General features: G+C 44.1%; 3 protein-coding genes and 1 long non-coding RNA gene across 15 annotated transcripts in view; 2 read left to right on the top strand and 2 right to left on the bottom strand.

Moving 5' to 3' along the window:
• MAD2L2 (mitotic arrest deficient 2 like 2) overlaps positions 1-1,205 on the top strand; it is a 41,736-nt gene extending 40,531 nt beyond the window's left edge. For all 3 annotated transcript variants that reach the window (XM_075603470.1, XM_075603471.1, XM_075603472.1), the window contains one exon: positions 1-1,205. In XM_075603470.1, the coding sequence (XP_075459585.1) occupies positions 1-42 (42 nt within the window). In that variant the 3' untranslated portion in view covers positions 43-1,205.
• On the bottom strand, positions 900-11,347 carry LOC142496691 (F-box only protein 6-like). Of its 6 annotated transcripts, XM_075603460.1 has the most exons (7): positions 11,194-11,291; positions 7,066-7,119; positions 6,312-6,589; positions 3,560-3,686; positions 2,441-2,536; positions 1,941-2,076; positions 900-1,451 (listed from the first exon to the last, which is right to left on the bottom strand). In XM_075603460.1, exons 3-7 carry the CDS (start codon positions 6,568-6,570, stop codon positions 1,302-1,304), a joined length of 768 nt encoding a protein of 255 aa, XP_075459575.1. In that variant the 5' UTR covers positions 6,571-6,589; positions 7,066-7,119; positions 11,194-11,291; the 3' UTR covers positions 900-1,301. The 6 variants fall into 6 exon arrangements, with proteins under 6 accessions (XP_075459575.1, XP_075459579.1, XP_075459574.1 ...); XM_075603464.1 differs by lacking the exon at positions 7,066-7,119 and having other exon boundaries at positions 3,581-3,686; positions 11,194-11,347; XM_075603459.1 differs by lacking the exon at positions 7,066-7,119 and having other exon boundaries at positions 11,194-11,347.
• LOC142496694 (uncharacterized) lies at positions 11,229-21,947 on the top strand. Of its 2 annotated transcripts, XR_012802083.1 has the most exons (4): positions 11,229-11,403; positions 13,099-13,285; positions 14,080-14,204; positions 18,537-21,947. It is a non-coding gene; the product is annotated as an uncharacterized LOC142496694 (long non-coding RNA). The 2 variants fall into 2 exon arrangements; XR_012802084.1 differs by lacking the exon at positions 14,080-14,204 and having other exon boundaries at positions 11,260-11,403.
• On the bottom strand, positions 19,366-26,287 carry LOC142496692 (F-box only protein 6-like). 4 transcript variants are annotated; one of them, XM_075603469.1, is made up of 7 exons: positions 26,159-26,287; positions 25,086-25,194; positions 24,712-24,989; positions 23,869-23,995; positions 23,628-23,723; positions 22,756-22,891; positions 19,366-21,092 (listed from the first exon to the last, which is right to left on the bottom strand). In XM_075603469.1, exons 3-7 carry the CDS (start codon positions 24,968-24,970, stop codon positions 20,943-20,945), a joined length of 768 nt encoding a protein of 255 aa, XP_075459584.1. In that variant the 5' UTR covers positions 24,971-24,989; positions 25,086-25,194; positions 26,159-26,287; the 3' UTR covers positions 19,366-20,942. The 4 variants fall into 4 exon arrangements, with proteins under 4 accessions (XP_075459584.1, XP_075459583.1, XP_075459582.1 ...); XM_075603468.1 differs by having other exon boundaries at positions 25,086-25,250; positions 26,159-26,283; XM_075603467.1 differs by having other exon boundaries at positions 25,086-25,266; positions 26,159-26,283.

Below are 26,287 nucleotides of genomic sequence, written 5' to 3' on the forward strand. Positions count from 1 at the left end.
ATGCAGCTTTATGTAGAAGAGAGAGCCCAGAAGAGCACTTGATGGCACATCTTTACTGGGAGTCGTGGAAAGGTCTCATTTGAAGCTCACACCTTTGTAATGTTTGGTCTATGGAGTTACAGACTATTGGCTGGATGTGAGCCAGCCACTTTGTTATTGTCAATCCTCCTACAGATTTGTTATGTAGGCTGCAAGCGAGACAGCAGCAGAAGGCGCAATGTGTTCTAAACGGGAGAAGGCAATAATATATCCTCGTATGTAAAAACACGTGTTTTAACGGTGCAATCATCACTAGAATGATATATAGGGTTTGAAAGACCAGTTTTAAAGCTCAGCAATGCAACACCTGCATCATTCATAAAAGCAAAACTAGTATTACAGTATGTAACATATACATTACTTTTGTTAGTCTAGCTAGAGATGTATACCTAATTAACAAGTGAAAGGGCAGTGTAGATTTTAAAGTGATGAGCACGGAGGTATAAAAAAAAAAAAAAAGAGAGAGACTGAATTAAAATTATTTATGTGAGTATAACAAGATACAAAATAAGTTATGACGAGTAAAAAAAAAAAATAAAAAAAAAAAGAGAAGCCTCCACCGCCCATTCACATGTCTCAGACAGGTCTGCAACCCTGTCTTTCCCCATTATCTCTTAGCATACAATGCTTCCACTGCAGCCAGGGATTCTGTGTAATGACATGCAATTGAGCACTCAGTGACACCTTTTTTCCTTCTGTCATTTTAACATGTGATCATTTGCATATCATTACCCAGAATCCCTGGCTGCAGTGGAAGCATTGTATGCCAAGTTGCAGACCTGTCTGAGCGGTGAATGTGCTCACAGATGGTATTTTTATTTGCTGTACATTATATGGGTATATAACTTTTGGAAGATGTAAAGTGTGCGATCTGGACAAAATTGAAACGTAAAGCCAAAAAAAGATTTTGTTCCACCTAAAGTGATATACACCTTTTTAATCAATTGAAAAATTCTTGTTAGAATAAACCAACTATATTTATTGTCCGAACATAAATCCGCACTTAATAGATTTTTACATATGAATTGCTTACAGAATTAAACCCTACAAAAGGAGAGCAGACTATTGGCAAGAAATAAACACGCTTCTTTCAGGGCTCATTAATGAATGTACATATTTTTTTTTACACTGTATAATCTGATTTGTATTAAAGCATGTCAAAATCATTTTTATTCACTAACACTTATTATTACATGGGGAAGAATATGCTACTGTGTATACTGTATATACATCTTAAAGCTTGTAGTTTTATCAGCAAGGTTTCATACACTTAGGTCTTCAGCTTCTATAGTGACACTGCTGTCTGTTACTCGGACCCCGTACCAGCCAGCCCAGAACTGCGTGTCTTGTCCACCATGTTGAAAATATATATACCGCACTCCGGTTCCATAGTTTCGGAAGGTGTGTTTCATCTAAGGGAGAGAAGAAAAAGAACCGAGCAAGAATGGAAGCTTTTATTTGCCCGCTGAGATGTCTTTTGCAAGAAGGATATACAAAAATGTGTAGCCATTCATATCGGCCCCGCACTGACTGTAAATGCAGAGTGTAGATTGAATGATAAGAGCATTGGAGGCATCTGATTTATATACATGACCCTTTCCAGCAGTGGAATGTTAGGAGATGGATAATCCTGGTTCACGTGCACAATTTCACTTGTGCAAATACGATTATTATTATTATTATAATCCTCACTGTGAATAAGTGACTGAAATATACAGGGATGTAAGAGGAAAAGGACCATATAACTGCGATCAATATACTGAAAGAAAATAATAATTATTATAGAGCGTTCTGTTATCTATGCATGCTCTACGATCTCTAGTATGCAACCAGTCTCCACATATATAGAGTATTTCATGATGCATGCAATCTTGGATGTGGCTGTTCTCAAGTTTTTATACCTGTTGCCATTGGGCATCACTCCATTGCTGCATGATTACTGGTTCGGGGCAGAATTCTTGAAGAGTTTCCTTATCTTTTGAAAGAAGCTGCACCAGCACCTCATATTTACAGCCACAATCCCTTCGAGGGGCGAACCTATATAGGCGCCAAGCAGGAAATTCAGTCAGCAAGCTGTCCTCGTTCAACAAAACTTCAGTCACAAGTGTGTGATCTGCGCAAACACCTTACCTTAGTAGTACAGGCACACCCCGGTTTAAGGACACTCACTTTAAGTACACTCGCGAGTAAGGACATATCGCCCAATAGGCAAACGGCAGCTCACGCATGCGCCTGTCAGCACGTCCTGAACAGCAATACCGGCTCCCTACTTGTACCGAAGCATCGATAAGTGGGAAAAAGGTAGTGCTTCACTTCAAGTGCATTTTCACTTTACATACATGTTCTGGACCCATTGCGTACGGTAATGCGGGGTATGCCTGTATGCACATGGCATACTCACCAGTCCTTAACCACAATATCTGGCTGAACAACGTCCATCAATTCATCCGAGTACCCTTTTCTTTTTAGCTCAATAAGTTGTGATTTCTTACAAGATCTAAAAAAATAAAATAAACATTGAGCAGTTTTAAATTATGATCCAATTAAACATCAATTGAGGTCTGATGATGAAATGTGTTATAACCAGGGCTTTTTTTTATTTCCCCCAAGGTGAACACAGTTCCTGTACCTTTTATCATAGAGCACGCAATAAATGTTATAGCATTATTGTGATCATCTTTTATAAAAAAAAAAAAAAAAAAAAACTTATAAAACAATTACAGCATAATGTAATAATTACTATTTACAAATAAGATTCAAAACAATTTTGAAATGTAAATAAATCTATATATAATTGCGCATGTCCAAGGATAATTCCTCCCCTCCCCTGTCCCATCCTAATGTCAGAGTACCCGCACTTTTTTTTTTTATTTTTAAGAAAAAAACCCCACTGGTTACAACAAAGTTCTGCTTTTTGTACACAGCTTTAACATATATGTTGCCTTATTTGGTTGCTGTGTCCGTGTAAGGATCTACAATATAAGAGAGACGTGAGTGGCAGACTACTGTATATGGAATTAGTGGAGAACAATTATTTCATGTAACATTGCAAATTCACTGGTGTACACACACGATTGTATACAATTCTGCTTTCGATGTGGGCATGGGGGAAACAGAAATAGAGCAAAAGAAAAAGGCATGACCGACCGGGTAGATAAAAGAACGCCCTATAGACTGACTAGAGAAGAGCACACGGCATGACAATGGCAACTGCATACAAAGAGGGAAAAGGGTGACATGAGAAACTAATAACCCTAATAATGAATGAATATTTACATAATTATCAGTTTCACTGTGAGATCAGGGCATGCAAAAAGGACCTGAAGCAGCGCACAGCCAGACGGTGCCAGGGTCAGTGCAAATACAAAAATCTTTTTATTGATCCATGGATAAAAAGGAGGCACAGAAACCCAACGCATTTCGCACTGGCTGGTGCTTAATCATGGAGTTACTGTTGTAAGACCCCTCTGATCAGTTGTAAAAGGGTGATGTAAATAAACATTGGAAAATTAGTTCGTACCCATAAGAAGTGACAAAGTACTTTTTAACTTGCTTATCAAGAAATTCTTGTCCATGCTCTCCTGGCAGATTTTCTATCTTCCAATGATCTCCTCCATTTTGTTCTATATTCCAGAACTTCAAATCCTCTGTAAAATAGTGGGAAAATACGAGATAAAATGGAGGACATTGCCAGGTGCAAATATTTATTTTTTACGTGACTGTTTGTTTTCAAGTAGCCTGATATGTTGCAACAAAGAGTTAAAAACAGAAAATGATGTACCCAAGGCCAAACTTAAACCCTTCGGTTTATCTAAAGATGGAATAACAAATATCTGAAGTATTGAAATATCTATATGCTTCAATCCCTTCTATATTTTGCCAGGGTTTTATCCTGGTCACAGTTCTATTTTCTCTTATTTCTCATGGAGACAATAGTAGAACCGCATCCTTTCTTAAAAACACACATGGTTCCCAGCACTCAAAAGAAGTTTCAAGACAAAGTGTTTTACCCATACTGTGGATCAAATAATCAGAGTAACACAGCCAGTTTAATGAACATCAGTACATAGTAATAAAGCCAGAGGCCAATAGTACCAGTGCACTGCAACTAGAGAGGGTCGAATCCACCCAAATCCGTTTCCTGGGGTCTCTCGCATTTTCCCCCTGGGGGGAAAAAAAAAATCAAAAAAAAAACATCGATTTCGCTGTGTAAAATCTGCACATGGATGTGGTCGTTTTTAATCCACGCGGATTCGTCAAAATCCGCCTTTGGATACAAGCTGTCCACGGGGTTGAGGAATCCGCGAACTGCTGCTGATCCAAATCCACCCCCAAAATTCGCCCATCTCTAACTGCAACACAGTATATACAGATAATCAAGCAACAAATATACAAATACCATCACTGTAAAGAAGATGGTCAAATAGGTGATACTTCTTTGAAGGCAGAGTGGTGGGAAACAAGGGAGCAGGGAAAAACTAAGGAGCGGGAAGATACAAAAATAGTGAAAAGGAGAAAAAAATATAAGGGAGGGCAAGACAAAATAATGAAATAAGGGGGGGAGGGGGCGGCAACATTTTAGGACGAGAACCCCTTCATCAGGCTCATTACCACAGGACAAATGCCTGTGGTACTTTCCCTATGTACTCCCGTCAGTAATTTTGTACCGGGTCCTACAAAGGGCCGGGTACCAGAGGAAAAATAAACAAATTATCCGCCGGGTAACCAGGTCATGTAGTTTTCACTTACCTGCAGCCGACGGCGGAGGGGGAGGAGGACCATGGCGACATCCTGGTGGCGGTGGGAGCAGCGGCAGACATCCTTCATGCGGCGGCATCATTCTTCAGCCGATGAGAGCAGCAGAAGATGTCCTTCACAGCCGGTGCGAGCAGGGGAACATGTGACCAGAGCAGGAGCATTGATATTGGACAGCCGGGGAAGAGCACGACTTCTGGTGCAGCTCCTCCCCGGCTGTCCAATAGTCCTGCTCCGGTCACATGTTCCCTTGATCCCACCGGCAGTGAAGAACATCTTCTGCTGCTCCCACCAGCTGAAGAATGATGCCACCACCTGAAGGATGTCTGCTGCTGCTCCCACCGCCACCAGGATATCGCCGTTGTCCTCCTCACGCTCCGCAGCGTTCTCCTCACCCTCCGCCTGCAGGGATGTCTTCTGCTGCTCTGCTGCTCTGCTCCTGCCGTTCTCCAAGAGGAGGACCAAGGGAGCAGAGCAGTACGGAAATTACCCGGCACCGGGCTCCAGACCCCTGGTGTAAGGTCCGGGTAATTTCCAGGTACTGTAAATAGTGCCGGGTAATACCGGTTACTTGGTACATCACTACCAGTCAGTATTTATATGCTCCCAACGATGTTCAACAACAACTCTGCATGAAAGTTGGAACACAGGGTCGCCACAAAGGTCAGCTCAGTGCAGCAGCCGTCAGTCACATGGGAGCATGCGGACTGCAGCTGCACTGAGCAAACCTTTATTGCCCCCTTTATGCAATAATTTTTGTCCTCCCCTCATTATTGGTGTTTCACCTTTTCACTATTTTTGCACTCCTGCTCCCCGCCGTAGTTTTTAAGCCATTGGTCCCCATGTGTTCACAGTCTCCCTTTTTCCTTCTCCAATGTTTCCCGCCACTCTGCCTTCACATAAGGATCACCTATTCGAGTATCTTTCTTTTTTTTTTTGGCTTGATTATCTGTATATACTGTTCTGTGTTGCAGTGCACTGATACGATTAGCACTGTGGCTTTATTACTCTTTACTGATGTTCAGTAGACTGACTGTGTTACTGATTATGTGATCCACAGTACGAGTAAAACACTTTTGCTTTCTATACTAATTTTGTCTTGAAACTTCTTTGGGGTGCTGAGAACCCTTTGTGTATTTGGTTGTACTATTGTGGGACATAGTGTCCCTCCCTGTTCCCATTGCACCACGCTCTCAGAAGATCACTTCTTAGAGCGTGTTTTATAGTGAGGTCTACACATTATACTTTTTGCATATCCTTTCTTACTTCATAAAGTTATATTTAAGGGAGTGTTCATTTATACATTACCCAATCCTTATGATGAGTCTGCAGTTGTTATATAAGCCCTGTAATGTTTTTTTCCCCCAGTTATTATTGTGATAGTTAAAAACAAAACTAGTCATACTGGTCCCCTATTCCTTATGAAATATAAAAAGGAGAATTGAAGTATGTTATAGTTCTATCATTCCTGCTATTGGCTTAGCAAACACTTTACAAAGTGTTGTAAAGACACCTACGATTCGCGCGTTGATTTTGTAATAAATTCCCTTTCAGACTGCAGATAAAGTAAAATATCTTCCAGTCACGAGGGTTTCTTTTGCAGTCCTTTGAGATAAATCCTTTATGGTGACATTTTCTTTTCCAGAGAGTAGGGGAGTCAATGATGTCTCTCCATAGACTGCAGACAGGTCGACAGCGATGGGCCAGGTCCCGAGCTGGTACCAAGGACAGCACATCCAGCAGGACATTCTCAGGAAGATGGTTAATGCTTAGCATCCTACATCCAGCACAAATACTGCGAGATAATAATAATAATACATGAGTAAATAATGCATTGTCTTATTGAAACCACATCTCAATATTAACCTCACCCTGCAAAATAGGGGCATTTTACTACTAGAATTCTATGACTTGCTGTAAGTGACTGGGCTTGTTCAAACATACTGATGTGAGACTTGTAATTGCACTTTGGATCCCTGAACTGCCCCTGATTTCTATGGGGATGATGACATTACTTTGTCTTCTCATAGCTAACACAATAAATAGATGCCCCATGCACAGGCATGCTAAGTACACAGTTGCAGCATAATGCTATAAATGGCGTACATTTTTAAAATAGCCCCCTTTGTTTGCACACTTTAGGAAGAATAACACAACGTATAGAAGAACAAAAAATATATATAATACAGTGCGCTACTAAGTGATCCTCAATTGTCCATGTGAATACTTATTCACCCATTATACACCTCTGTGAAATGGTAAACTAACAACCTCTATTGTTGAGATGGCGTCTGCAGCTGTAATATGTGGAGTGGCTCAGCACCCCTAGACAACAGTGAAACAAGAGAAAAAAAAACAGCGCAAACGCAATAGTGAAGTACTTTCAAATTATATTGTAAAAGTAAAAAGTGTGATATCAGCGTACATCAAGTTATAACATATCAAGCATGTCATGCATTCAGGCGGATGTGACGTCAGACGCCATCCGAAGTGATCGTGCTGTGGGAGGATCTGACTGACAGAGACGGCTGCTACTACCCATCTCCTCGGCAGTATCAAAGTTACACTCTACCTTATGTGCCTGGAATTTTTGTACAGAATGTGAGTACATTACTGTTTGTATTTTATGTATGATAACTTTTATTGGTCTGCACTATTGGCTCTCTTTTGTCTTTCTCTGAGACACACTAGATAATACTGGATTTCACATCGGCTGATACCATCTTATACTCACTGCTGTTGAATATCTGCCAGTCTGTAAGTAGGCTCTCTATATGAGCCAAGACTTTATAAATGGTTCCGGTCGCACTGCACACACAGAAGTGCACTATAATTGCTTTTCTCTTTTGGGGTGGATTCCTGACCAATATGCTCCCTCCTAATCCTGGAAGCGGTGGGGGAAACTCTGACAGCTCCAGCCCCCGGCGCTGATAGGCTCACCAGCGCACCACGTGACGCGTCACCGCTCAGGATCGCAATCCTCTTGCATCCCCTGGCGGCTGACGCGTCACAGCGCATAGTGAGAAGGGACTGGGGCTGGCTCGAGAGGGCGTCATGGAGAGGTGACGCGCACGCCGCCGACCGCAGCGGGTCCTCAGCTCTTGGATGTATGCCATCCGGGCCAGGAGCCTTATTTACTTTCCTTTTATCAAGCCACCTATGAATGTCTTCCTCAGTTAACCAATTGTTCGTTAAATACAGAGGTTGTGGCTTCCTCCTGTGGCACTACTATTGAAATGGATTCTTCCCTGGTAAACACAGAGGCAAACATCCTCTCTCGACTGTCAAACTTCCTAAACAACACTTATGTTTCTTTGTTCTGGCCTGGAATTCCTTTTTCAAATAATTTTCTTTAATATTTGTTGCACTTATTTTGTTCAGACTCCCTCTACTATAATGTCCATCTTGTGACGCTCAATAAACTGGCATTTCCTATATGATCTATAAAAACAAAATCCCATTTTAACAGTATTAGTTACAGTTAATGACACTTCTGTTGTGATCTGATGATGAAATGTGTTATAACTATAACAGTGGTGCACACATCCAGAGGCGGAACTAGGTAAGTTCTACCAACTACCCCCCATTTATAGACCCAAGGCAAAACATGAGAGACTCACTTAATATGAGTAAGGCTGCCATGAGTAAGGATTTAGTGCATAAACCTTCAATTCCTGTTAGGAAGCCTTCACACCCTGGCATACCCCATTTTACAGCAGGCATTCCCGCATCCTTTATTCTCTGGCAGCAGTTTCAGACCGGGCACAATTTCCTAGCAGATCTGACTTCCCTACCCTAGGCGGAAGCTGCGTGTGGGCCCTGGGGGATGGAGGCAGCAGGGAGCCGGTGACAGGCCTCTGTGTGACTGCACGACGAGGTCGGGCAGGAACTGGGCGACCCGCTACCTGACTGACGCCTTCTTATTACTGTGCAACAATGCTGCCGAACCCCGACTCATGTTAGCCGAGCAAGCGACTAATTACTGCACTCCCCATCAGGCTGCACCCCGGGACAGCTGCCCATCCCAGTTCTGCCTCTGTACATCTATTGCCTCGTTTAGTTGCGGTGTCAGTACCTTATGGAAGCATCTACAACATAAGAGAGGCGCGAGTGTTACACTATAGGGGATTAGTAGAAAGCAATTATTTCATTTCAAATGATAAAGATATTTCACTGGTTTACACATTTAATTGTATACAATTTTGCTTTCACATTGTGCATGGAGAAACAGATGAGTAAATATTTGGTACTATACACATATAAATACACGTACATAATGCTGCACAGTGCCAGGTTGAAAGAACGATAGGTACTAAAACATCTGGTGAACAAATGAGGTTTGGACCAGAAGAAGATACTTTAAGGCAGTGCTTTCTAACATGTTCTACATTGTGAACCCCCTACTAGAAAATATTTGTTCGGTGAACGCCGGTTTAATAAATCTTATTGCCCACTAACCAAAATATTGCTAAAAACACATTTGGCTGATGTCGGGCAGTATACTGCCATGACCCCTCGTGGAGGAACAGCGTTCTTTGTAGGGCCCAAAACTGCACCTCAGTGTTTGCAGGCCACCTGGGTGCAGGGACTACGTGCAGGGAGTACGTGCTTAGTAAGGTCCCAAACTGTACCGCTGTGTGGGACGTATAGCTGTCAATGATCGCAGCAGCTTCCAAGGGCACGCCACCCACTATGCATTGCAGTAGCGAACTCAAGGCACGGTAGGGGTTGACTATAAAAGCACTGGCGGTAGTTGTGCCACCCACACAGCTGCAGTTTGGTACCTTACTATGCACGTAATCTCCCTACGGGCTTGGGAGCCCACTATACCACCTAGCACCCGCCATTACATATTTTCCTTGGCGAACACCTTTGGAGACCCCTCACGAACCACCTGTTGGGAATCACCGTGCAAGGGTCCAAGGTACAACTAACCCTGTGAGGGACTTTCATGTTAATCCATTGAAAGCCATCTAGACTTGCAACAAATCTACACTTCTGTGCTCTGTGCACGAGTTACAACAAATGGTCACATATTCCTCATCTCCTTTTGTTTCTAGAAGAAATATCTCCATCTGGTTTCATTCAAGTCTTAGCAAAGATACTGTCAGGCTGCACTTACTGTAACTCCTCCAGGTTGAGGTATAAAGTAGTTGAAAGCTAAATAGTTTCTGGTACAGTGTCTGATCAAAAAGCAACATTTTGATTTTTGCAGCTTTTCTTTCTTTGTAAATTAAACACAAAACCCTTCTCTTCCGACTACAAACTGCAAAGAAAATATAGTGTTATGTTTGGGGCATTAACCATCTAGATTTAACCCTTTGAACATGTCACTGATATTAGTACACTTTAGTCCTAGGAAGGACTTGCCTTTTAAATAAAGTTACAATTACCACATAACATTTTTAAAAATAATTTCATTTAATTATTTTGTAAAAAAAAAAAAATGTGTTGGCACAGAGCTGTACGCGTTTCCCCCGGAATAATCTGAACAAGCCGGGGATAATAATTACGATCATGTAAGAAGGTATCAGAAAGTACCACTATTAATCTTTTATTTAATTCACAGTTCTAGGAGAAATGTAGATTGATTGTAGGCTGTGATGATTTTTAGGGAACAGCAGACTTCCTCATATAATAACATTTTGTGCAGTTTTTCAAACCTCATTTTTGTAATTTCTTCATTCTGAAAAGGTTTTTTTTTTTTTTTTACATTTAAAGGCACGTTTCCATTGCTGGATGCACATTTGGGCAAAAAGAGCTATGCTATGTACACATCTGTCACAACTGCACAGTAATGTGTGGAAGATACACACACACACACACACACACACACACACACACACACACACACACACACACACACACACACACACACACACACACACACACACACACACACACACACACACACACACACACACACACACACACACACACACACAGCGAAAGAATAAACAACAGCTGTAAGAAGGGTGACAGCTAAAATATGGTGATGTTTCTGTTTTGATCTGTGTATGTCAAACTCTGAATTCCTAGACTGGCTGCCTCCCTCATTCAGTAGATCCCCCAGTAAGCTCATTCAGTAGATCCCCCAGTAAGCTCATTCAGTAGATCCCCCAGTAAGCTCATTCAGTAGATCCCCCAGTAAGCTCATTCAGTAGATCCCACAGTAAGCTCATTCAGTAGATCCCACAGTAAGCTCATTCAGTAGATCCCCCAGTAAGATCATTCAGTAGATCCCCCAGTAAGCTCATTCAGTAGATCCCCCCGTACGATCATTCAGTAGATCCCCCCGTAAGATAATTCAGTAGATCCCCCAGTAAGCTCATTCAGTAGATCCCCCCCGTAAGATCACTCAGCGTCTCATGTGTACACAGTTTACACTTCACCTCTCACCTGCCTCTGTGACTTCACGGCGCTCAACTCCGCAGCCAAACCCCCTTGGTCGCGGCAGTCGCCCACTTCTGCTGATCCACTGATATTATGTGTGGGCGGTTCTGCCTCATCCGCTTCCGGCGCACAGGGAGTCAAGTCCCCAGTAAGCACTGTGGCACGCGCGCCCGGCGGGGGGAGGCGCGTGCACCGCGATCTGACCCTGAAAAAGAGGTGTGTTGTGTGTTTAAACAAGCTCTATATTTGCAACTCTTTTTCTCAGAGATGTATGCAATATTTATGCTATAAAATGAGGCAGGGATGGAATCAATGAATGTTCCTTTACAGAACTGTAACTATAGACAAAAACAAGCAGTGGTTCTGTGAGATATATATATATATATATATATATATATATACACACACACACACACACACACACACACACACACACACACACACACCTACACTTACACTTACACTTACACCTACACACACACACACACACACACACACACGCTGTACCTGGCGTAACATGTGCCGATCTAGCAGATCTTAAAGGTTATTCATGAAACATTTCTCTTTGTTTTCACCCCTCCATTTAATGCCTTGCTGTCTCCTCTTCCCCACCTCCCTGCTTGCGGCTGCGCGTGCTATGGCGTGTGTGGCGTGAACAAGCTACGGCCGTCTATGGGGCAGGCCCCAGTCAGTGTGCGCGGGTGACCAAGCGCGGGTGGCGCGACCACATTTTGAAAAGTCAAAAATCTTAAACCGGTGGCGACGGAGGGAGGGGGGAGGGGTGAAAGGCAGGGAGGGATGGGGGGGGGCTTGCCCCCCCTCTCTCGTGACTCCCTACCCCCCCCCCCCACCACCCCCACCCGAGTGGCGGTGGCACGCTAGTTTGTGAGGGTGCGGGTGCACGGCGGCGGGAAGGTGAGTGCATGCGCGCTACTGCGTGAGGTGGCATTGTAGTTCCCCCCCCCCTCCCCCCTCTCCTGCGCGGAGCTGCTGTGGCAGTGGTGTAGTCCCCCCTTAAACCCCAACACCCCCCCCCCCCCCGCGGAGCTGTGTCAGCGGCGGCTGGGGCAGTGGTTTAGTCCCCCCTTCAACCCCAACACCCCCCCCGCGGAGCTGTGTCGGCAGCGGCTGTAGCGGTTGTGTAGTCCCCCCTTCACCCCCCCGCGCGGAGCTGTGTCGGCGACAGGTGGGGAGGCGGCTGTGGCGGTTGTGTAGTCCCACCTTCCCCCCCCCGTGGAGCTGAGTCGGCGGCAGGTGAGGAGGAGGCTGTGGCGGTTGTGTAGTCCCCCCTTCACCTCCCCCCCCCCGCGGAGCTGTGTCGGCGGCAGGTGGGGAGGCGGCTGTGGCGGTTGTGTAGTCCCCCCTTCACCCCCCCGCGCGGAGCTGTGTCGGCGGCAGGTGGGGAGGCGGCTGTGGCGGTTGTGTAGTCCCCCCTTTACCCCCCGCGCGGAGCTGTGGGGGGGCTGTGCGGTGGCGTGGCTGTCGGCAGTGAATGCGGCCATTGCGTAGCGGCCGGTGAGTAGCGGAGCGGGCGGGAAGGCTGATTTGGTTGTCGGGTAAGAGGGGGGCGGAATAATCTGTATAGCGTGCGTGACATTTAAATGTATCTAGTGTGTAAAGGAAAGTGTTGATTATAAATGTAGTTTGTGTTTAATGCGACTAGAGTTAGATGTACATGAAATTTTGTCAATGCGGCCATTTTGTTTAGAGTTGGAGAGGGTGATGATGATGTGGGCAAATAATAATTGTGGTGGGAAATGCGGCCATTTTATGAGCGATTTAGATTGTAGATGGACATTAAATATGTTTGATTGTTATGAAGGTGTACAATTAATACCATTAATGTTGTCTGATGATGATGGTGCGGACATTTACATTGATTAAGTGTTAAAAGTGGTAATTTTTTGACAGCGGCCGTGTGGAGGGGTGCGTGAAGGCGGCCATTGATGGGTGGTGAAGGCGTGCGGAGCGGTTGCAGGCTGGTGATGTTTGGGAAGAGACTGGTGACGGTTGTGAACTTGCAGAGCGGGCCTTAAGGTGGCGGAGCGCTCGGGAAGGCAGAGTGAGTGATTTGTATGCAGGTGCGTTCTAAGAGCAGGTGAGGACATGACAGTAGCGTGGGGTAGTGCTGATGTGTGAATTTGTGAGAGCGTGGACGGGTAGGAGGGGGGGATGAAGTGTGGACGGGTGAGAGGGGGGGTGATCAGCAGACACAGTAAGCGGAGTGTTGATGTGGTAATTTGTGAGACCGTGGACGGGTAACAGGGGTGGTGGACAGCAGAGAGTGTGTTAAACATACCAAGGTGTCAGCAGCGAGAGAGTGTACCAAGGTGTGTGTCTGAGTCCGCAGGGGTGATTTAGCAGGGAGAGAGTGTCAGTGTTATGGTGAGTCTGCAGGGGTGAGACTGTCTGTGGAGTAGGTGTGTCCGTAATGGTCAGCGTACCTCTTGGCCAATGAGACCCGTGGGGGAGGAGGGGCATGATCGGGCGGACCGAGGGACCAATGAGAATCCCCACATCTACTAACAATCAAGCAAATTTGAGATTTATATATATAGATTGGGGGCGGGAACCTAATACCTCAGACCCCAGGAGTAGCCAATACTATCAGGGCAGGAGAAAGGAGGGTGTCTCATAATGTCCCTTGTTTAAGTGTGTGTTTTGTCATACTGATAATGTGTCTGTCACCTTTTATTATTTTGTAGTATAAAACAAGTGCTGTGTTCCTTCCCCTGAGGAGGTGCACTAAAAGATGGCAAGCAATAAGCCATGTGAACCTCCCGGGATATGTGTGTCATCCAGGGAAGCTGTTATATGGAGTTTGTAATAAATATTGTTCTGTACTAAAAGTCTCTCGCGCCCTCTGTCCACCATTCAACTACCTCACAACAGTCAAACTTACAGCATTCCAGCCAGCCGGACACCAGCCCTAAGACTTAGGTATGTCACAAGAGTCCAGTGCACAAGACCTGCACTTTCATACAACTCACTCTGCAACACCCTCCTTTTTGAGCCGGGTAAGGAGAGGGGTTACATGTATTTTCTTTATTAATAAGTTCAAAATTGTTAATATTATGTATTTGTGACATCAAAGTTGGTTTCATACCTATGTCTAGAGTGGCCATTACATACATTGGCAAGAACTGCCCAATGCCAACTTGGGGTAGGTAATAAAAATGTACAATATTGTTGGGTGGTACCCCAATACTTCCTGGAATCAGGGTTTAGTGAGTTGCAAGTGAATAGGTAATTAGCCATGACTTCTTAATTTGCTTGCTCATTTGCGATACTAATTCTTAAATGTAATTAGGTGATGCATACTCATCTGCGATCCTGGCAGTTGGATCCTGAGACCCCTGGACTCTACCTTAAGAGGATGCTGTGTTTGTAATGAGCCTGGGCCTGTGTGAACCAGCAAGGGATGTGTTGATGTTCCAAGGATGTAGGAGGCTAGTTTGAACCAAACTTCAATAATCAGGATGTGGGGACACACGGCTTCAGAAGTAGGGTGGGGGTGGAGCATGCAGAGAGTGTGGTATGAGTGGCGTAGTTGTACAGTAGCTGTTTATTGATAAAAGGTGTAGGTATTGTACCCAGGGTGTGACTCTTTGTGTTGTCCATGGAAGAGCGCTCTGTTTGTTTTGCCTTGCACACAAAGGGCCAAAGTGGCTGTCATGGGGGACCAGGACTTTTAACACATTTATATTTTCCTGGGATCATTCACTAGGCAAAACAAGATGGTGGGATAAAATGAGGTTTATTCGGGTGAACCCACGTATACACAATGAAATACAAAATACAGACAGAATACACTTACTGGGGGGTCTGGGGTTGAAAATGAGCCTCAACTAGTTGCAAGGTGCCTGCTTCAGCAAAGGCTTACCCTGTCCGCTCGACATCACAGGAATAAACTTGGAACAAGTAACATTATTCCCCGGCTAGGCTTCCCTGGCACTACAATGCCAAGTGCTTTGCTATTGCGAGCAAAACACCTGGGAAAACCTGCCGGTGCATCGCTGGACCAAGTTCCAAGGTTACTTGTGTAGCCAGGCTCCCTTTTGGTGTTCGGTACTCCGTGCTTACCTCCGCCACAGCGGGGGACCTTGCTGGTGGGTGAGGGTGTTGCAGCAGGGAGTGAGCGCGTCGCCACGGCTCGGGGTGCACTCCGAGAGAGGGCGTCGCCATCTTGGTGTCATTGCGCATGCGCAGAGGTTGCGCATGCGCAGGAGGTGCTGAAAGTTGCGGTGGCCATTACCAGGGTCGTGCCTGCGCAGGATCGATCGTGGCCGCCATTAGAGAGGGTGCACGCGGCGCCAAGGTTAACGGGGGTCCGCGGGGACTACAAGCCCCATAGTGCCTGGGGGCAGGGACATCACGTGACGCCAGGGAGCCAATAGGGTTGCCAGAAGCCCCTGCTGAGAGATAAGGACACTTTGCGCGCTAGGAAAGCAAGTCAGACAGCGCCAGGACAGGCAGGGGGTAGGTTGTGGGTGTGCAGGGGTAAGTGACCCTCTGCACTAGGCCAGAATCCCCCTAGGCCCCAGTTAAGGCCCTGAGTCACTATCAGCGTGTGGTTGCTGTAGGGAAAGGCCATAACTAGGGACTTTGCCCTGTTAGTGAATAGTGACAGTTAGGGACACAGCTGCTGTGCTGAGTATCCTGCTCTTCCTAGTCTTGGACCAGACTATTGGACAGCGGTAAAGACTCTCTCTACGTGGAGGCGGCTCGTCGCGGAGGATATCGTGAGAGTCGGCGGACTCTTATATTCTTCGCTAAGCACACCCGGGTGTGGATACACCCGGCAGGTACCTTTCATTCATCCAAGTGCACCAACAGTTCCATATAGTGACAATACAAAAAAACAGCGCACAACGCTCACAGTGTACATTTGTAAAATATATTGGTGATAAACAATAAGGTGAGTATTCAGCGTACATCAATTTAAGTTAAAACAGCATGTCAGGGATTGTTATCCATGCACCAACCGCAATGGAGACGTCTCAGGTGGGGTGTCAGCAAATGCTTCCCAAGCTCTTGGACACCAGGGACGTCTCATCGGTAGGTGGGTATTTATGACAGTCCTTCTTGAGTAAATCTGTTACAGTGCAGATGTCTCAGTCGCAAGATGGCATTCCTTATTACCAGCACGGAGTTCAAGCAAGGGAGAAGTGTGGTGGCACTCGGCAAACACGTCCCGCTGCTTCTCCGTCTGTCTCCTGGTGACGTCACGGGGCATGACGAAGTGACTGACGTCACGAAATGTGTAGGGTGGTTTCTCTTTGGCTGAGACTTTGTACATCCTCCCCCGATAGCCCTCTGTCCCTTTCAGACGTTGCCTTAGCTCTCAGAGCTCCATTTTTGTCCTAGGCGCTCCCCCTGCCCTCGCGCTGTGGTGTGACGTCACCGGTCTATCGCGCGACTCTTGGGTCTGCGTGAGTTGCTCCGGTGATTCCTCTGGCAGCCTGTGGTCCCGGCTCTCCCCTGTGGTACCCCTCACACACCTGTAAGTGTGCGTGTGTGGCAGCAGTGGATGTCCCGGCGGTGTGGATCTTTGGAGGTTGTGCTACTACCATCCATTGCCTAGGCTCCGGTCTGAATTCAAGGACAGCTGTGCTACGGGCTTATATCTTTCAGCCTTGCTGTAAATAGGATTTCAATTTTACTCCTACCGGATTACATAGCTTTATTAGCGTCTCTAAGCCCAACATACATGTGCTTGTTGTTTTATTTATATATTTTTATTAACTTGCATTAAATTTGTAATTATTTCCTTGCCAATCTTTTCAGTATATTTATTTGTTTATGGTTTTGTTATCTAGTTGCACTATGATCTTTTTCTTTTGTCTTTTTTGTATTTGTCTTATTTTTTTGTTTGTCCTTCCATGAGACTTCAATGAAGATCCCCCCCAGGACTTCTTTCCACTTATATCGGACAGGTTTTATTATTTCTTTCTGGAGGCGCCGGTATTTTGCTATGGAGCCAGATACTCTTACAGCTCTCAGGCTGCACTGGTAATCAGGCAATGTCCTGCAGCATAATCTCTCTCAGGCTATATGAAATGGTCCCTGCATTAAGGCCTTCCCTATAGCAAGCACTCTCAGCACCTCTACAGTGACTCAGGGAACTAACTGGGCCCTGGGGGTTTGACCTCTGGCCTAGTCCCTGGAGCACTGCTCCATGAACCAACCTGCAACTTCAGGCTCCTGGTCTTCACTGACCGCTTCCTCTCCCAGCAGGCAATATCCTTCCTGCTCCTTCGGCAGAATCCTGCAGCCTTACTGGCTCCCTGGTATCAGGTGGTGTCACTGCCCCTGAGCATCATGGGGATTGTAGTCCCGCCTGTAGCCTTTAACATAGGGAGCATCGTGCTCTCCCTCTAATGGCCGCCGCTCCGCACCTCGCGCTATTTCAACCCCTGTAATGGCCCCTGTGAGTCTGCCCTGCGCAGGCGCAACCTCTCAGGCACTCTGCCGCTCCTCGCTGCTTCCGTGCAAGCGCGACTCAGCGTTCTTGCGCCCGCCCAATCATGGCGGCGCCCTGCTGCGGGAGATACCGGCAACTCCATCGCCCTGCCTGCACTGAAGGTAGGGAGGGGGAAAACCGGAGCACGGGGAGCCCTGTGGGGGTACCTGACTACATAGGCTAAGAAATAACGGGGAAAGACAGGATTGCAGAAATGTCTGAGACATGCGAGTGTGCCCGGGAGACATGCGAGTGTGCCCGGGAGACATGCGAGTGTGCCCCGGAGACATGCGAGTGTGCCCCGGAGACTATGGTGGAAGGTTTTGGTCCCTTTTTAACTCACCATAACTATTTTGTGTGCACTTACAATAAATTATTTCTACTCTGGAAAAACATCTCCGTGTCAGACTCAGGCTCCTACTGCCGTAAAATTTTGATCCCCCTCATCACTGCGATAAAATGGGAGTCATCGCGGTGTTATTTAAGCGTTAAACCATTAATAAATATGGTGGTAAAATAAGTGTGTTTTTTTTTTTTTTTTTTTTTTTTTTACCATTAACACATAGTGATATCGATATCGAAGTTTAGTAAATGAAGTCCACGTTGTGTACAATTACATCATTGGAGCCACTGGTTGAAATACCTTAAACAAATACCGGCCCTGTCTTTGATTGCAATAAATTCACCGCCTGTTCAGTAATGGAGCAAATTGACCACATTTGCAAAAGGCCAATGCAATAGTTATGTCCCGAACACCTATCTTAAAACAAACATGTTTGTTTTAATTTTAGTCAAATGCTAATGTTACAGCGTGTTTGTTACTTTATCAACCGGCTACTCTATTTTTATATATCTGCAAAAGTGTTTCTTTTCCTTTTTTGTGCAGGAAGTGGACTTGTGAATGTACGTTTGTTTCAGACCTACATGAAACCACCAGACTTGCCACAATATGAAGCAGGAACTGGCACATTGCAGAGAAGCGATATTATCATCCTTAGTTGAAAACATTTATGACTGTCAAACAATTTTGTGAAAGATAATTTCCCTCCTAATGTAACCAATAAATATCTTAAATGTATGTTTCTTAAGCACATGTGCTGAACATATTGCACAGATGTTAGGATTTGTATGAGTTGATTTGAATTGAACATTGTCACGTACGGCACCCAGCTAGCCTGCGACCTGCATAAGGGACAAGGGTTAATACTCACACCCGCAAGCTCCTTCCACTTTTTACCTCTGTAAAGGTCCGTCAAATGGACAATATCTCCTCTACAGGATCCCGGATTAATACACAGCTCACAAGCTGCCTCACTCTTCACCCCCGCAAAGGTCCCTCAAATTAGGTATATCTTTCCTCAATACGTCCCAATATACCCCCGCCACGAACAGCACACAAGTGAGCACGTGACTTAGACATGCAACCAGGGTTAATACACACGGCTACTCTAGCAACCCCCTTTTCTCCTCCGCAAGGAACCAGTGAGTTAATATTAACCACTACTCAATTGCAAATCATATCTATCCACTGCCACCACCTGGGGGTATGCAAATAATATAAGATGTAAAATTAATATTTGCCCGGGCCCTAGGCCCCTGTTTAGTATAGAAAAAGCTATGCACTTTAACACCAAAATCAGTGGTAGCCAATTGTGTCTGAACACTTTAATACTCTTGACAGAGCGTGCAATAGTTCATTCAGAGCCCAAAGCATTCATTATTAAATGTTTTAATATATATAAAAATACAGTGGTTAGGTTACAGAAAAAAGGGTTCCGAAAAACATACAGATACAATAAAATGCAGAACAGCTTCTTAAAATAAAAGGGTAAAACAGACAGAAAATCCCATACATTACCAATCCTACACCTTACCAAATGCTATGAATTTTCCCCAAAGAGGCCGCTGGATCATGAATATGAGAAATCAAGAATTTAGTCCTAAATTTGCCTCTGTTACAATTCTTTCCCATTGAACACAACCTAAAACCAGCCCCTGTCATAAATCGGCTGTGAGATACTGTAGACCGTTTTACGACAGTAAAACACCTCCCACCAAAATTCGTTTAAACTCATTTTCAATATCTAAATTCACTGCTAACGTTACTGCTGTAATACTTGCACACACGTGAGGCCCATCAATACATTCAGGCACCCACTGCGGACGTGACGTGTATAAATATGACCGTCTTAATCAATAAACAATATCTGTTACTTATAATCTTTTAAACATACAGGGGCTTATGCAGAGAGGTACGTACCAGAAAGGCTTAAATTCGCCACAGGATTGGCATTTAATTTAGTCCTATGCAGGGTACTCCGGTAGACCGGTGTGCAGTAAATTGTGAAGTTGGCGAGTTTCACTTGGCGTGAAACTCGCCATTCAGAGGCGCGCGGTATTTGGTCACAATAAAGCCAACTTTTGTTGGCGGGCAAAATTTCTCTCAAACACGCCATATAGTAGCTCCGATTGGCGCATCGGAGCTACTGGAATCGTGCGTGTTTTTACAATGGCGAAATCACGCTTCTCGCCACCCCTCTGGCTATAAATTTTGGAAATTAAATAAGTCTGGCGGATTTGACTTTTCCCACCAAGTTCTCGCCACAAACTCTTTGAATGCGGACATTTTTGTCACAAACCTGGTGAAAATGTCCTTACCGTACCTCTCTGCATAAGCCCCACAGTGCGTGGTGTCAGAACGTGTCCTTCAGTGACACGTTTACTGATCTGTTACTCTTATTATGCAGTGGAGCTGACATCACAGGATATCCTCATTTTTAATATAGTCACTATCATGTTGAATACTTTCTTAGCCACGCCCCTTGAACCTTGCAGAACCATCTAGAGACTGCCTTTGAAGCCTGCTCTAAGGAGACCATGTTGTTACAGGGGCCATACTTTACACCCAAGTCTCCAGACACTGCTCTTATCTCGACTCTATCAGCCATATACAGTACAACCCATCCGGCCTTTTAAAGTGAGCCATACAGGATAACCCATCCGTAAAGTTCTGTTTGAAGCACAGCACCAACCCATGACAAGCCTAGGCTTGTCATAAACCCTATATATATTGTATTTTTAAACTCGGACAGTAGCTCATTAACCCCATAAGCACCAAAGGGATTAAAATACATAATACCTCATGACAAACATGATTAACAAATCTCTATGTCCACAACATGCTTTACTTACAGGATAGCAATTCTAGTTAATGCCAGCTTTGGTTGATGATATACCAGCAATACAAGGGAATATATCAACTTCTAAGCTTATTATGGGGAATCTGGGTTTTTCATCCAATTAGGTCTTCAGGTTCGATAGTCACACAGCTGTTTGTCACTCTGACCCCGTACCAGCCAGCCCAAAGCTGTGTGTCTGATCCACCATGCTGAAAATATATATATCGAACTCCAGGCCCATAGTTCCTGAATGTATGTTCCATCTAAGGGAAAACAGCACAGTAAAGATATTATCTGTAAAGGCAGACTACACCATTTCATGGGCAAGGGGGAATTTCCTGTCTTATTCCAGCAGTGTTGTACATCAAACAATTCAAATAGTTTAAGGGACTAGGATTTGTCTGTGTGTCTATATATATATATGACACACACGTACCATTATTACACCCCCATTAACGCAGAATAACCTTAAAGTGATAACACACATGTTACCTTTCGCTGTAAAACATGCATTAATAGGGAGTAATAAGGTTGGCTAAATGTGTGTGCGCGTGTGCTGTAGAAGTTACTGGGGCCACCCCCTTAAGGACCTTGCGGATTGTGAGAGACTTATCAGTGACTTTTTGCCATCTTCATTACCTGATTCCTTATACTAACTGTCCCTGGCTACCTGTCTGACTGCCTCACTAGCGTGGATTTACCATTACAGATTGCCTCAATTGATTGAGTTTTTTACCCACCATGTGAGTATACAGTAGCTCCCGCTGAATACTCCATGTTTGAATAAAGTATCCTTGTTTTACAGTATTATGCTATGGAGCTGGCGCTTCTTTTGTTTTTTTTTGTAGGTGTTTGTGATCAGGCAGGATCACGCAAGAAGCTTTGCATCCTCCATACAGACTGTTTCCCGAACTGGACATTTCATCTCTTAATCTTGTGTTTTTGGTTTGAATATAATTATATTTATTTTTATTTTATACGTTATTAATTGGTGCTGCACTTTATTATTTTAGTTTAGCACACATTTCTCCCCATGTGTTACACAACACTTCACCTATCACCTCTCACTCATTCACACTTCTAGCGCTACTCTTTGTTTGTGTTAGTTAATTTATATATATATATATATATATATATATATATATATATATATATTAAATCTGCCTGTCTCAGCCATTTCCTGTAACCCCGACCTTACTCTTCTGCCGCCTGTCTCAACCATTGCCTGTGACCCCGACTATACTATTCTCGATTCAGGACTCTATCTCCCGGTTAAAGCTGCAGTTCAGGCAATATCCTGCATGTGTGTGTTTTTTTAATAAATCAGTTCTGTAGTAAGAAAAAATACTTTTCGCATTTTCTGTTTTAAAAAAAACAACTTTGAAAAACCAATTTTCTTGTATTCTATTTTAAGAAGCATGCTTGTTCTTATAGCAGCGATTTACATTCCCCATATTTAAAGATGTCGCCAAACTTTGCCGATCAATAGACAGAGAACGAATTGACCGGCAGCTATGCAGTTCTTTAGGTAATTAGAGATTGTCCACATGAAACTATTGAAATAAAAAAATAAATAAAAAAAGACTGAACTGCAGCTTTAAGGTCGGTGATCTACATCCTACCTCAGCCTTGCGGGTCGCTTCCTGTTTAGGGACGAGCATCGTTACAGCCATGCTAGTGCCTGGTTTTGTTCTCTCTCTCTATACACGCACATTTTTAATGAACGTTTTAAAAATGTTGTTGTAGGACTGACATCATAGCAAACAACAGGAACATCATCCATAACATTATTCTAAATATAGCAGAACACAGATATACAGAACGAATCCTGCTACATGTTCATAAATCTCAGTTATCACTGTTACGTAATAATGGGTTATACCATAGGATTCATTCACTCTTTCTGCACATGAAGATATTGTGTACCTGTCTCCACATGGCATCATTGTATTTCTCTATGGTGATTGCGCTGGGAGAGAATTCATGTAGGACAGTCTTATCTGCAGCGAGAAGCTGCACTAACACATTGTACTGACAACGACAGTCGTGTCTAGCTGCAAACCTAAAACATGACACACAAATAAACGCACTGTAGTATGTATTAATGCAATTGAGTTTCTGACATCTGATGCTAATTATTAGTGACATGGCTTCTCACTACCCTGGATTTGGTGGAATTTGTGACACAAGGAAAAAAAGGTGACACACTGATGTAGAATTATGGTAAATCTCACTATAGACAGCCCAAATCCCAAACTGCTACATGTGGGGCAATATTGGGGCATACTTTGATTCAAGTAGACCGCACTGTTTCAATCTCATTAGTAGAGACACAACGTTTTCTATGTTAAATAGCATAATATCAGGCAATTGTTGAGCGGTTGACTTGAATCCAAGTGCTTAAGCTCGGGAAAGTTCCTGGATTTTTAAAGATAAAAACGTAAAAAAAAAAGTAAAGAAATACTATTTTGAAAGCGGTTTAATGTGATTTCATTTGTAGTCATTATTTGTGCATTCATTTTCTAACTTTTTTTGCATTTTTCCCTGGTGAAAAATAATTGGCGACAGCAGGTATTTTCACATGAATGTTTTTCCAAAAGAGAAAATGTTGGTGGATAGTGAATTATGTGATCAAAATAATAATGGGAAAAAAAAATGGGAAAATAGGCGTTTTAAACAACGTTTGTGTGAATCAGATACATGGGCCTCCAGAGGAATTCTATTGTAACATTCCCAGCATTACAGTAAGTACTGCAGTTCAGCTCCTCGCCTTCGCTGAATAAGCACTATGTACGTACCAGTCCTTGATCACAATTTCAGGCTGTGACACATCCAGCAGATCCTGCCAATATCCTTCTTCTTTTAAGTCAATAACTTGTGATTTTTCGCATGAGCTAAAAACATGAAAAATTTTAACATTTGCTAAAGCTGATGTGTTTACCCCCCCCGAAAGAAAAGAAAAAAAGAGAACTGCAAAATGTATTCATTGGTGACGTGTACAGAGAAAAACTACCAGGGAACTTTTCAAGGAGGCCTTACCAGTAAGACGTGACAAAGTATTTTTTAACTTGTGCATCAGGGAACGGTTTGCCGTGATCTCCCGGCAGATCTTCTACTTTCCATTGATCCCCTTCGTTCACATCTAAACGCCAGAACCTAAATCCCTCTGTGAATAAAGATAGAGTTGAATGACATTGTAGTTTGTGGCTAGTAAATGTCGCTTGTCAAACGTACCTTTAATTTTACACGAGGGCAATAGTTACTTTACAAAGAACGAAAATAATTAACAATTGACATAAGATCCACAAAAGTCTTATGACAAAAGTGATTATTTAAGCAGGAAAAAAAACTCCCCAAAGCTTTTAGACATCAAAAGTAAAAAAAAAAATAAAAAAAATAGTTTAAAAATACTTGACGAATTAAAAATATATATATATCATATATATCAAATATATATATATCAATCACCAACATTTAAGCTCTTAATCAGTCCAATGCCGTCAGCAGCAGCGGATTTCCCATTAGGCCTGGGCTTAGGACGAAAATATGACAGTGGCAAAAATGTCCGCCCCCATACACTTTTGCAGCGCTCTCAATCCTATTTGGCCTCATGGGAAGTCACTTGGCTGTCGCGGCCGTGTCCTTACCTGCCGCCCCCCTCCTCCTGCCATGGTAAATAGATGCCGTGCGACGTCACATTGGTGACTGCGGTTCAGAAGGAGGAGGGGGGCGGCAGGTAAGGAGACGGCCGCGACGGCTAAGTTCATAGGGGCCATTCATTTACTTTCGTCCCAGGTGGGACAACCCATTGAAAGAGAAACCTTGGAATCTAAATCCTGGCAGAGTGTCTCTAGTAAGGGACAATCCATAACGGACACTTACCTTCAGCACATGGATTCTTAAGCAAATTCCTTTTTAACTGGCAGATAAAGTAAAACATCTTCCAGTCACGAGGAGTTCTTTTGCAGTCCTTCGCGATATATCTCTTACTCTGACATTTGGTTTTCCAGAGAGTGGGGGAGTCAATAATATCTCTCCACAGCCTACAGACAGGTAGGCAGCGATAGATCAGGTCACGGGCAGGTACCAAGGACAGCACCTCCAGCAGGACATTCTCAGGAAGATGGTCAATGCTTAACATGTTGCATCTAGTTCAGATACTGTGAGGCAAGAGAACATACGGAGCCAACATATCAATACCAACTTAGAATCGCTTGACGGTGCAGTTATTTTTTGCTGTCTTTACTGATTCTTACCTTTCTTTATGTTGTAGCACCATGGAGATTTTTTTTGGGTGGGAAAAAAATGAGTGTTACCCAGGGGCGAAGTGATGGTGGTGCCGTCGGTGCCACTACACTGAGCCGTCTATAAGAGCACTGAGGTTAGAACTGAGGGACACAACCTTCCCAATACGCGTCTCACTGTAAATAAGTACAACTTGACAACACAGATTAAAGATACACAATACACTATTTTACAATGCTAACATCGGAAGAAGACATGTTACTGTCAGTACTTTCAGTCTAATAGACTTCAGTAGTGGTGTCTGTCCCCCCTCCCCTCCACCAATAAAATGCAATTTTTGCTCCAGAACCCCCAAATCTCCCAGCTTTGTGTCCTTGGACCCTGACATACACTACATATGGGTAATATGGCAGATACTGATTCCAGTAGAAATAGAGTTTGATTTGAAGTCATTACAAAGCTGAACGTGCTATTTTTAGTCCGGGAACCCAGCCCTCCCAACCTCCCTCCCCTCAGCCCCCTTCCCCCCAAACCCCCACAGGTTTCCGAGATACCAGTTTAGTCACCAGTGTTTCTTAAGGGGATTAAAATGGCCATCCAACAGGAAGCTTTATACAATGACATTGCAGTTTCCTAGTGTCCCACAGGGTCCGCAGGATTTGACATTCGTTATATTTCCCGCAGAGGGAGAAGAGACGCCGGTACGTATGACAGGAACGCGAGGTAACCAGAGCTAAAAAAATAACCCGTTTCAGCTTTCAATAGTATACAACTGGTGGGAGAGAGGGGGAAGAGAGAAGCGGCAGGAGAGGGGGGTAGAGAGAAGCGGCAGGAGAGAGGGGGGTAGAGAAAAGAGGACAGAAAGTTTGACAATAAAATATGAAATGAGGAGAAAATGTAGTTTAAAATGTTTTGTGCAGTATTTGTCAGTGATTGAAAATGGTAATACATTTTTTTTATTATTAATATTGTATTGATTTAGCTTTACCAGTTCCAGTCACATTGAACGCACTGCAGCTGTTTTACTGCAAGCGTCTGGTTTTGATTAAAAAAAAAAAAAAGAACAGGTACTGGGCAGACCCACCTGGTGACGTCACTAGATAGCAAGCTGGCTGGGTGCAGAGGTTGGAATCAGGCCCGGGAGCTGTTTCCCCCCTGCGCTCCTGTTACAGTGGGACTGTCACCTGTGCAAACAGAAAGTGAAAGAGAGCAG

The sequence above is a fragment of the Ascaphus truei genome, chromosome 6 (assembly GCF_040206685.1).
Source record: "Ascaphus truei isolate aAscTru1 chromosome 6, aAscTru1.hap1, whole genome shotgun sequence".
Lineage (NCBI taxonomy): Eukaryota > Metazoa > Chordata > Amphibia > Anura > Ascaphidae > Ascaphus > Ascaphus truei.

Bases quoted from the DNA above. Each gene is read 5' to 3' on its own strand.
- LOC142496691 (XM_075603459.1), bottom strand. From the start codon at position 6,570: ATGCTAAGCATTAACCATCTTCCTGAGAATGTCCTGCTGGATGTGCTG. The intron at 2,537-3,559 runs GTACGAACTAAT...TTATTTTTTTAG, and splicing joins TACTTTGTCACTTCTTATGG to ATCTTGTAAGAAATCACAAC. The intron at 1,452-1,940 runs GTATAAAAACTT...TCTCTCCCTTAG, and splicing joins GTGATGCCCAATGGCAACAG to ATGAAACACACCTTCCGAAA.
- LOC142496692 (XM_075603469.1), bottom strand. From the start codon at position 24,970: ATGTTAAGCATTGACCATCTTCCTGAGAATGTCCTGCTGGAGGTGCTG. The intron at 23,996-24,711 runs GTAAGTGTCCGT...CTTTATTCACAG, and splicing joins TAAGAATCCATGTGCTGAAG to AGGGATTTAGGTTCTGGCGT. The intron at 22,892-23,627 runs GTACGTACATAG...GTCATGTTTTAG, and splicing joins GAAATTGTGATCAAGGACTG to GTTTGCAGCTAGACACGACT.